Source organism: Macrotis lagotis, chromosome 1 (genome assembly GCF_037893015.1).
Source record: "Macrotis lagotis isolate mMagLag1 chromosome 1, bilby.v1.9.chrom.fasta, whole genome shotgun sequence".
NCBI lineage: Eukaryota > Metazoa > Chordata > Mammalia > Peramelemorphia > Peramelidae > Macrotis > Macrotis lagotis.
Genome location: NC_133658.1, coordinates 342956050 through 342968179, shown reverse-complemented (window position 1 = coordinate 342968179; position 12130 = coordinate 342956050). Strand labels below are relative to the sequence as shown.

General features: G+C 44.5%; 1 protein-coding gene across 1 annotated transcript; it reads right to left on the bottom strand.

Moving 5' to 3' along the window:
* Positions 1-349: 349 nt before the first annotated feature.
* On the bottom strand, positions 350-11783 carry TCF15 (transcription factor 15). Its single transcript, XM_074211816.1, has 2 exons — positions 11190-11783; positions 350-4651 (listed from the first exon to the last, which is right to left on the bottom strand). The coding sequence occupies exons 1-2, from the start codon at positions 11736-11738 to the stop codon at positions 4577-4579; spliced, it is 624 nt and encodes a 207-aa protein (XP_074067917.1). The 5' UTR covers positions 11739-11783; the 3' UTR covers positions 350-4576.
* Between the last annotated feature and the right edge of the window lie 347 nt (positions 11784-12130).

The following is a 12130-nucleotide window of genomic DNA, read 5'->3' as shown; positions in this document are numbered from 1 at the left end:
TGAGAAGTTGGTGTTCCAAGCAGTGAGGGGAGGAGGGAGGACACAATCAGACTGCCGGACAGCTGAAGTGGCTGTTGTGAGGCAGGAGACTACACACAGACCCGTTACCACTGTAAACACTGGGCTTCTCTTTAACCCTGGGGCTGCTGGGTGCCCTGTGGCTCTTGGGTCAGTGGGAATCCCTTGGTGACCAGGAAGAGGCTGGCCAGCTGGAACTGAGGCTAGGAGTGGTGGTGATGGGAGGAGATATTCCCACGAAGTTCTGTGGCTGGTCATCACTTTCCCACTTAACCCAGGGCAGCTGGGCTGCCTCCCCCCCCCCACCCCCCTTCGGTTCCTGGGTCTAAATGACCCCAGTCCAACAGAGGACTCCATTCTAAACATTTACTGAGTTCCAACAGCGAACCAGTCATTCTACCAAAAGCTATGTTCCTAAGTTATTTGTAATTCACTCTGTGCCTACGGATAGGTTCTTATCCCTGGGCCTGCTTTCCCATTGTTAAAATAATTAGGACTGAATCATTAAGTTTCCTTCTAGTCCTGTTCTATAATCTCAGGACCCTTCCTGTTGACATTCTATATGCGAAAGCCCCAAATCAACTCTAATATATGTCTGTATTCTAAGGACTTTCTAGCTCTGACTTTCTGTGCTCTGGATTGGGAGTCAGGAATCAAAGGTCCTATCTCTGCTATTCACTCTTTGTCCTCTGGCAAGTCCATTCCTCTCTATGGAAGTGTTTCATTCTTTGTGAATGGAGATGGGTTAATAATAGTCTCTAAGGTCTCTCCCAGTGGTGTTCTCTGTGTGTTTACGGTATGGATGTATGTATCTGTATATGGACAAATAGCTATCTAATGCATGTACATATGTTCATGTGTATGACTATAAGGATTTGGCTATGCAGGTTGGAGAAACCACTACATGTTCATAACACTTGGCAAAGATGAAGCCTCCTGCTTTACAGAGAATGGGGGGAAGTGAAGAAAATGAAAGCCCCGTAGGAGGAGGAGGAGGAGGAGGAGGAGGATACCTTTCTAATGATTTTGTATCTCCGGAAAGAAGCATCAGGTTCATTAATAAGCTCCTGGAGGTCAGGGATTACCTTTTATTTACTTTTCTTCCCACCCTTGGACCAAACACATTAATAGAGGTCTGTTGAATGAATGGCACATTTTCACACAGGAAGAGATAATGACTGTTGTTACTTCCCTACCACTTGGTTAAACCTACCTCCCCAATATTTTGTAGTGGAAAGGGCCTTAGCTTTGAGAATCAAAAGATATGAACTTAGTTCTGAAGATCTGATATGTCTATGTGATTTTGGGCAAATCATTCCCTCTCTTAAGCTTCAGTTTCCCTAATTGCAAAATGAGGAGCTTATCTCTTCATTTGGAGAATAGCTGAACAAATTGGGATATAAAGTGTAGGAAACAAAAAAATAGGAAGGATTCAGTTTTGGAAGATATAAGAATTTTGTAGAGTGAAGGAGGCACAACAAAGAAATGTCATACCCAATGACTACAAAAATATAAATGGAAAGCATAAAACAAAACTGAACTGTTTAATTATATTGACTAAAATTGATGGTAGTGAAAAGAGGGAGTTTTTTTCAGAGAGAAGATGAGAAATCTTTTCACTGGCAGTGGAGGAGATGAGAGACTAGGGGTATGTTTCATATGCTGTCAAAGTCATTCTACTAATTAGTTTTGCTCAACTTTTTTTGAAATCTTTGGTATGACAGGTTTGTTAGGTAGAGAAGGTAGAAGAGAACTATTTAAAAAAGAATGTGCTGTTGAAAAATCCATAAAATATTAATAAAATTGAGGGATTTAAAAACAAAAAATAATAAAAATGAGGAGGATGGCCTCAAGGATCTCCAAGGTACCTTCTTTGTCATTCTTTATTTTTATCTAAGAATCTTTCCAACATTTTATTAACACATAAAAGAATTGGGGATATCATTTCTACCTCTAGGTTCAAGAACCAGTTGCAAGTGCACTGACTTTATTCACTTTAATGAAGGCTGTGAGGGACCTTGGAGAGCATCTGCTCTAACCCCTCATAATATGTAAATGAAGAGATGGGAGCCTAGAGAAGATGGAGCCAAGGTATTATAGTGGAAAGAAGACTGAATTTGGGGGAGGAGGAACGGGTTCAAATTCCAGAACTGCTACTTAATACCTTTGTAATCTTGGACAAAACTTCCTGGGCTTGTTTCCTCATCTGTAAAAATGAGGGAGTTGAACCAGAAAATTTCTGAGCTTTTTCCAGTTCTAAATGAATGAACCTATGATCCTGTTAGGTAACTTGCTCAAGGTCATGTAATAAATTACAAAGTCAGAATTCAGATTCAAGTTGTTTGACTCCAAATCCAGTTCTCTACTGCCTCCCAGTTTTCTAGGATAAGAATATGTATTCCAGCCAATACCAGGTCCCAAGGGGTGCCAGTGGCCTTTATCCCTAGCCCCCTTCTCCATTCTCCCATATTGTCCAGCAGCCCAACTCATAGTAGTTCTCACCCTCTCCCTACTACCCCCCTCCTTCCCCAGTCTTGGCCTGTGGCTATGTTTCCAGGCCCTACCACTCTGCCCTACAACCCTAGCCTCCTGGGATCCTGGGTCCCAGGGCCCCTCAGTGTTCACAGAGGTTTCAGAGGATTAATCAGGTCTGGTACAGATTAGATACGCTGAGAACCAAAGGCTACTTCCCCACCACCTTGGCCAGCCAAGCCCAATGGAGCACCAGCTGTACTGAGGTCAAGGTAACATAAATCACAGCTGGAGGATGGAAGAGAATTGAGGAGATCAGACCACTATCTCTAATAAGATGCCTAGATCTCAAGGCTGAATCTTAGAGGGGAATTGAGGTTTGGTTTGGATAGAGAGTCTGGAATTATCCCTTCCTCAGCAATGGGGTTGTGGGAAGAAGTAAAAGAGGCTGAGCTGATCATCTTATTTTCATCATGCCATGGGATTCTGATGTCTCTTTTTCTTACCTGTGTTCCCCCCTCATTTATGTTTCATTTCCTGCTCAGGCAGGACATCGAAAGTCAGGCTCCTGACCCAATCAGGACAATACTGGCCACTCCTAGAGGCTGGAGAGGGGGGCCCCTGCTGTACAAGGAAGAACAGTGGGGTTGGGAAAACAGCTCCCAGAGGTGCCTGGTCCACAGCTGTGCCTGTTCCAGTCATGTGAACTGGGGCCTGACCCCGATAATTCCCAGCCTCCGGCAGAGCCTGTCCAATGTTTAGGGGAGTGGAGTTGGGGGTGGGGGTGATTATGGATTTTTAGAGAAACTCTTAACACTTTGAAACTTGGAAGAGGTTGTTTAAATGAACCAAAACACCCTATTCTTATTTTGGATATGGGAAAATGAAAGCCCAGAGAAGACAAACAATTTTCCTGAGGTCACACAGCATACTGATTTATAACTCAAGACCTAGAGAGTTTTCTCTCCATCACTGAATTAATTCAGAGAACAAGAATCAGTTGATAGATCCCACTCCTCTAGAGTTTCTGCTATTAAGCGTAAAACTTTTTCCTTTTGATAGGCTTGCTTAGAAAGGAGAAAAAAAGAACTTCAAAGGCAATGTACTTTCTTAATTAGTTGGGGACTGAGGTCAGGCTGAGACATATGAAAGGCAAGTCCCCCTAGAACAAGTAGGAAATGAGACCCCCAGATTTTGAGTAACAGCTTCCAACTTTTAGAGCAAATCTGAGCCAAAGTATCAGGATAAAATAGTAACTCTCGGTAAGGGTTAGTGCCCCTGAATTTAACATCTCCTCAGGATGAGAAATCAAACTCCATCAGCTGGTGTGGCAAATTAACTTGACCAGGATGTAGAGTAATTGATTTCTCTTCTCTGGGTTTGTTTCTTTCTCTATAGGATGACAGGATTAGACTAGAAGATTCTAAAGACCCTTCTAGTTTTAACAGTCTATCCTATAACTTTTCCCTTTCTCTGTTGTATTCTTTACTCCTTTACTTTTCTAGGAGCCAGAGACTAAGGTTAAGGAATACTAATCAGTCTATATTAGAGGTGTAGAGACATAACCCTCTCAGAGGGCTGAGGCCTTAGTCTAATGGGGGTAAATCTGCAAGAACCTCCTCTCCTGACCTGGGAACAGGACACAGGCCAGCAGATCAAAAATAACTTTTATTTAAAACCTGAAAACACACTTGCCTAGATATTCCATAAACATTTCCCAGCACACATTCACATACACACATACACAGATGCACCCATGCTCATACACACCAATAGACTTAATTCTTTGAGTTCTGCATTGTCTGACCAGCGAGGACTGGTGTGGTTAGGACTCTCTGGGAGTTGGACAAGAGCCTCGAGACCCTCAGAGGAAGAGATCCAGCCTATCCCCCAGCCCAAGCGCTAACATCCCCATCCAGTCTCTTCACCTGCACAGGTGGGGGAGCTCTGGGACCCTTAGTCTCCTCCTGGTCTGGCCAGCACAGGTCAGCTAGGCCCCTTTTCTCCCCTGCCCTGTCCTTCGACCCTCTCTCCAGGATTCTGGGACCACCATGTGGAGCAAACACTTCAGGGAGGGACTCCAGGATCATCTTCTTGGCACCCGAAGTGGGGCTGCCCCTCTTGCCTTCAGACAGCTGCCACCAAGGTCCCGTCGATTGCCCTGTGATGGAACAATATGGATAAAGGGAGAAGAAGAAGGGAAGCCTTAGATGATTATGAGTCAACTTGAAACCTCACCCCAGGGACATGAGGGTCCACGTTCTCTCTGCCCAATAAATTTAACCCAAATAAAGTCATTGTGGAGTAGTAGTTGCAGCACTGTATTTATCAGACCTGGATTCAAACTGAAAATCTCTTCCTGATGTAACACTGAGGAAGACATTTCCTCTCTATGCCTTAGTTTTTATCATCTATGAAATGAAGGGCTCAACTAGGGATCTAAAGTTGTAGAATGGAAAAAATACCCAATTAGAGGAATTGAGATCCAACCTCTGATATTTTCACTTTATCATTTTTCTTGAAATTCCTTCCATATTTATTTCTCTATGATCCCTTGAAATTTTTTATCATATGCACTCAGAATGCAAGAATCTGTGTCTCACCAGAGCTGAAATGCCCAGGACAGATCTCTGTATCCTTGACCTTTGGCTAATCATTTAAGCACTAACCAGGGTTAGAATCTTGCCTTTGTTCTTTGGTAATTGTTTAGCCTTGAACAGATCATTTCACCATGTTACTGTATTTTTCTCTTCTGTTTGAACTTTTTAACCAAGTGGATGTAGAGGCTACTGTACCAGCTTCCCCATAACAGTTAGAGGGAAAGCAAGACTCTTTATTTCCATTTTACAGACAAGAAAACTGAGGTAGAGAGAAATTAAATGTCATCCAAGGACACACAAAGTTAAAAAGAGAATTAGGTCCAGTTTCAATTTCTCCCCTTTTACTATATTCACAATGCCCTTTACTACCCTTTCTTCCTTGCTAGTGTTTGCTTATATAAAGGTCACAGATATAGAATGTCAGTGCTGAAAAAAACAGCTTAGAGATCATTGAGGGGAGGAATTCTTTTTTTTTTGCAAGGTAAAGGGTTAACTGACTTGCCCAGGGTAACACAGCTAAGTAAGTGTTAAGTGTTTGAGTTAGATTTGAACTCAGGTCCTTTTGACTCCAGGGCCTGTGTTCTATTACTGCATGACCTAGCTGCCCCAAGGACAGGAATTCTTAACTTGAGGTCCTTGAATTTGTTTTAAAAATATTTTGAAAGTTGTATTTTTATATTATAAATTATCAATATACAATATATCTAATAGATTATAAATAAATATATAGATTAAAAAGTCACTATAAATTTATTTTGCACACTAAAAATTCTTTTGAAAAAAGTCTATAGGTTTTACCAGATTGTTAAAAGGGTCCATGATATGAAAAAGTGAAGACCTTTTAATCTAGAATAATGCCCTTGTTTTCCAGACAAGGGAACAAACCCAGAGAGAGCAATAAAGTCATTTGTCCAAGGACATAAAGTGACTGAAACCCAGGTTTCCAGATTCCCAGGTCCTATGGTGCCTTGAGTTGGTTAGTAGGAGGCTAATATAGGGAATCTAGAAAGATCTTAGTTTACCTCATTTTACAAGGGACACTGGGACCAAAAAGAGAAAAATAACATGAGATAGGTTTGAGAGCCAGGTTCTTTAACTCTATAGAAAGTGGTCCACTGTACTAGACTGCCTTTCCCCCCATCAGCCCCAGGGCAAGGTAAGGACATTCAGAGTAGGCTGGGACTTTCTGTTGCCTCTTCATGAACTTGGAACAACATGTCTCTTCACAGGCAAGTCTATTTTGGGGGAAGAGGCAGCAGCCAATCCCAGATGTGAACTCTAGAGCTTCCCAAGCTCCCCCTGTAGGGGGAGAGGGATATAAGAAAGAAGGAAGGACAAGATAGAGGGTCTCATAGGTGGGGGGGTCAACTATTGAGGCAAGACTTCAGGGGTGATGCCAAAGTGGGAAGCCCAGGACAATCTTACCTTCCCTCCCTCCCCTTGATGTCCTCATTCCCCTAGGGTCCCTCATTCCTACTGGGACTTTTATGGTTAGGATTTGAGTTGCCTAGAGGAACTGTCTAGGGGGAAGCAAGCTTAGAAATGAACAACCAGAACAATGGCCTATATTCTCGCGTTCCTTCAAAAGTTCAATTCAAAATTCACTATCTCCAAGGAGTCTCCCTAGATTTAAGGGAGTGTAGTCTCTTTGTACACTGAATTCAGAGGCTTGAATATGGGAAATGAGGATGCCTCATGAGGGTCTCCAACTAGAGACACAATGTATATAAAGAGAAACTTTAGAAGCTATAAAGTATTACATAAATGTCATTTGTTTCTACCTTCTTTCTGTGTGTGTGTTTGTGTGTGTGTGTGTGATATTCATATACTTTGTCTATGTGTGTGGTGTATCCCTAAGTAAGGAAACTTGATGGGGAGAAATGACCTCAAAGGCACAAAACTTGGGTTCCACCTCTAGCTTTGATATTTACTATGTCATGTACTTTTTTTAAAAGCCTCAGTTTCTTCCCCTTGAAATGAGGATAATCTCAAAGTATCATAGAAATGGAAAATGGCTATTTGGTGTCTCTGGCAGCTCTTGGGCTTAAGTACATAGCAGGTACCCAGTTAGGGCTGCTCTTCATTCCTTGCCATAACTTTGGGTGAAGTACTGTCCAGGCTGCATCCTTCAGGCCCTTCCTCCAACAAGTATCAATCTGGTAACCTAGTAGAGACACTGTTGCTGTGCCTCCTCTTCTCAGATCCTCTAATCATGCTCTGTTTCTTCCCATCTGAGTCCGAGAGGCACAACACAGCAGAATCCCTCCACCCCCTTCCACAGTTACTCCCGGGAGGAATCAGCAGGGATGGGAAAGTGGTTTCTAAAGCCAAATTTGGATGGGCTTCTGCCCTTAAGATGCTCTGGTCTTTCAGACAAATCCCAAGGAATAAAAGAGAAAGGAGGGGGCAAATTTCTGCAATTGAGGGGTTGAGTCAAAGGCTCATCCTGGTGCTGTGTTTCCTTGTTGAGCCAACTCCTAATGTTATCCAGGGCTTTCTAACCCTTACAATTAATCTCAGCACAGATGATCTTCAATGGGAGTATAAACTCTCTGAAAGCAGGGACTATGGTTTAACTCAAGTTTTCATCTCCTCTCCCAGTGATTAGCAGAGTACTCAGCTTGTTGAATAAATACATATCTTAACTAGCCTATTAGATTGAGTGTCATGAAAACTGAGATTATGTCTAATCCAAACTTATCTCTGGGGTGCCAGGCATAGGTTTCTGCTGAATAATATATGTTGCATATTGGGGCAGATGTTAACTGAAATTCAGTCACAGGCCAGTACAGTTGTAGTGTTAGATAAATGGTATGTATCCCAGCCCACCCCAAGAATCTTTGAACACTCAGCAGGACTCTCCTGTGTGTTTCTTCTAAATTCCAGTTTTCCCAGGACCTATGTAAGTGTTAGGATTAGAGTGCTACACAGAGCCCCAGTGATGTGAGTTTAGGTTTTTGGCTTGGTTAAGCTTTCTTTATGTGACCATGGGCAAGGGCACAATGTCTCTGAGCTTTCCTCATTTGTAAACTGACTAAAGTGAATTAATGGCCCTCAAATCTATGATTCTAAGATAACAATGAACTTGGCATCAGAAAAAAGTTGGGTTTGAATCCTGGCTTCAAAACTCAATGGTTGTGTATGTTTATTGTGATTTTCAGTTGTGTCTGACTCTTTGTGACCCCATTTGGAGTTTTCTTGGCAAAGACAGAGAAGTAGTTTGTCATTTCCTTCTCCAGCTCATTTGACAGATGAAGAAGCTGAGGCAAATAGGGTTAAGTGTCTTGCCCAAGGAAACACAGCTAGATAGTGTTGGAGGACAGATTGGAACTCAGGAAAAATGAGTCTTCCCCATTCCAGGTCTGACTCTTTATCCACTTTGACATCTAACTGCTGAATGTTTATATGACCTTAAACAAATCTCTTCATTTCTACATTTCAATTTCCTCATCTGTAAAATGGAGATAAATCTTTATACCACAGGATTATTATGAGGAAAACACCTTTAAAATATCAATACTTCACACTGTATTAGCATGTTATCTTTGCCACACTTGACTTTCTGACACAATCCTAACTCTGTCCCAGACTTGGATATATTAACTAGAGCAAGTCATTTTCCCACCTCCCCAAACCTTATTCCTTACTCTCTTCTTTACTAAATGAAAAGGAGTTTGAGGAGCTGGTCTTTCACATCTTTTTCATATCTAAGTCAAATTATTCAAATTATCTGACTATCCTTTCATGGTTTTATAAAAGAAGGAACATTATGTTGCTGGGGAGAAATATAGTAGGTTTAGACAGAAACTATTTAAGTGAAATCCCCCCCTTTCTTCTCTTTGAGGAAAAGGAGTGAATTACCCAACCATGATGAGGGCTACTGATCAGAGCGGACAGGTAAAATAACACAGGTGACTCAGAAATCTGAGGATTAAAGGTACCACTAAACTAGGTTTTCTCCTCCTTACTTCTGACTTCAGTTGGCCTCTTTTAAAACAGTGGCTAAAGAGGAATCAAGAGGAGTTTATTTGCTAGAACAGCAAGAAGTGTCTTCAAATTCACTTGAGGACCTTAGAGTTAGACAGAACTTGGAATTTAATCACATGCTCCTCCTGCTCCTACCCTGTTGCATTTTATAGATGAAGAAACTAAAGTTCAGAACAGTAACATGACTTTATCAAAGTCACTCAGGAAAAGAACAGAGCCAAGAAATGAACCCAAGATCTCTGACTCCAAATGTTTTCCATTACACTGGATTTCTTTCTAGAGGACTTTTTTCAGGGTACTTTACCTTGACAAGTCAGAATAGTTGAATCATTGTCTAGAGAAACCACCATGCTGATAAAGGCAAGGTTTTTACCTTCTTTCCTCCTGGGGAAAATATTCCAGACACTAGAACTTCACTTATGTGTGGGTTGGAGAGTTGGGGGGGGGGGGGAGAGAAGGTTCAGAGGAGCCAAAAAACACATTTGGGGGAGGGGAAAGCAGTAGGCTTCACTCCTCTTATTTTAGTAAATGAGAAATGGGGGAGAGAGGGCCAGGATTAGGTGGAGGAAGGTAGAACACCTAGCAGGTATTATTAGAAGAGCCCACAGAAGTAGGAGCTGAAGAATCTAACCCTCACTTACCTAACTGAACTTCCATTTCTTCTATAAAATAAGGACAAAAATTCAAATTTCCCACTTAGAAGAACTGTAAAGAAAGTGATTGTGCCACAGAGATAAGAATTATAATTGCTTTTTTATCCTCAAAAGAAGGTGGAGGGGGCAGCTAGGTGGTGCAGTGGATAAAGCACTGGCCTTGGAGTCAGGAGTACCTGGGTTCAAATCCGGTCTCAGACACTTAATAATTACCTAGTGTGTGGCCTTGGGCAAGCCTTGCAAAAACTTAAAAAAAAAAAAGGAAGATGGGGGAAATTTCTGAGTCTGTGTTTCCTAAAGGAGATAATTAGCCCTGCCTTCTTAAGATTCCAGCTTTAGCACTACTATTTGATAAAGAAATCACTTCTCCTTTCCTGGACTAGGGACCTTTCTCACATTCACAGGTTTTCTGAATCTTTTTACAGATTGGACAAGTTTTTCACACTGTTTTTTGGTGAAGGCTGGAATTTTGTAAAGGTTGACCTTTTTAACTTACCCAATATCCTAATCATGCAATGAGAAGTCACCCAGGCCTCCCTAAATGAGGAGGAAAGAACCCTGGGAATCAGGGTCACCCCCATGTCTCCATATATGAAATGAATGACTACACGATATACAAAGATCCTTCTTAACTCTTGAGGATAGGATTCCTGTGCTTACTGATTTAACCATGTCTCCCCACCATCTACTACACTGCTCCCTTTCTCCTACTCCCCAATTCTTCATTTAGAACAGTTAGTGAAAGCCTTATGCCCAGCTAATATCTTGGCTCATTATGGTTAGACTGTTCTCTCTGTGGAGACTCATAAATTTGGGAGAGATGAAGATACAGAAGAACTTCTTGGTTCCATCTCTCTGCTCTTTTATGACTCTGCCACTGGCTTCACATTCTATCTTTGCCAAGAGACAAGAAAAAGTACTATACCGTGGGAGGTCAGGGCTGGGTCCAGCTGCCCTTCCGGTCAACTTCACAGCATAAGGATTGGATCCAGCCCCCTGAAACGCCATTTACTAACTCCTTGGGGATATGTCATTCAGGAATTTAGCAAGCTCTATGGGGAATCTGTTATTTCTCAGGAGAATAAATTCCACACTTGTTACCAGCTACCTGTCGTTAGGAGTGAAAGATAATATAATAGCTAAAAAAAATGCAAAAAAGAAAAAGAAATACTGGATTGGGAATCAAGAGACATCTATATATTCTGATTCCAGCCCTTACTCTGAGCTTTTGGACGAGTCGTGGCTCTTCAGAGAAAAGACGGGGTTAGATGAATTGATTTCTCAAGTCCCTCCCAACTCTGACACCCCACGATTGGCAGGAGGTGGAGATCGGCGGGATTGCTGGCTTTGCCCTACACAGCCGGCAGTGGGTAAGGCCCCGATCTCTGAGAAATCCCCGAACACACTCCGCCGGAGCCTCCCCTGCCCAGTCACCGGCGCGCGGGCCTCCGGGACTCACCGCCTTGCGCTGGTTGCTGAGGCAGAAGGTGCAGATGGTGCGGGGCTGCTGCCTGGCGTCTCCGCCCGCGCTCCCCGCTGCGCTCCGCTCGCCCTTGGGCCCGCAGACGGCGCGGAAACACGGCTGCCCGTCGTCGCAGCCCTCGCCCAGCAGCAGCACGTTGGCCAGGTGGGAGATGTAGCTGGAAGCCAGGCGCAGGGTCTCGATCTTGGACAGCTTGCGGTCCACCGGCTCGGTGGGGATGAGCGTGCGCAGCGCCGTGAAGGCCGTGTTGACGCTCTGGGTCCGGTCCCGTTCCCGCGCGTTGGCCGCTTGTCTCTGTTTCACTACCACCACCGGCCCCCCGCTGCCGCCCCCGGGGCCGACCCGCCGGCCGCCACCCCCGGACCCGCTCCCGGCCCGCCGCCGGGCCGGTTCCAGCCCTTCGTAGCCGCCGTACGACTGGTCTGAAGCATCGCTCTCGCTCCGGTTCTCCTCGTCCTCACTCAGCAGGCTGAGGTCGGGGTACAGCACGTGGGCGGCCACTGGGCGCAGCATGGCGAAGGCCATGGGGACCGCGGAGTCCGGTCCTGCTTCGGACCCGGCCCTCTCAGAGCCGTGCCGCCCCGGCTCCCGAGCGTGGGCCCCGGGAGGGAGGGGCCTCCCGCGGGAGAGGGGAGCTCAGCGGCGCCCGCCGCCCCCCAGACCCCCAACCTGGAACTGCCTGGAGGGACTTGGGGGTTGCGCGGCGTGCGCTCTGAGCGAAGAGCCGTCCGCACGGCTATTTAAGAGCGGGGAGTCGCCGGAGTTTGAGGGCGACGCCCCCACCCACCAATGAGGCTGCGAAGGGCCCCGCCGACTGCCCAATCGGAAGGCTCCGGCCACCCTCCCGCCCCCAACTCGGATAGCGGTTCTCGGGAGCCAAAGAGACAGAACACCTCCTGGAGTCCTGAAGCCGCAGA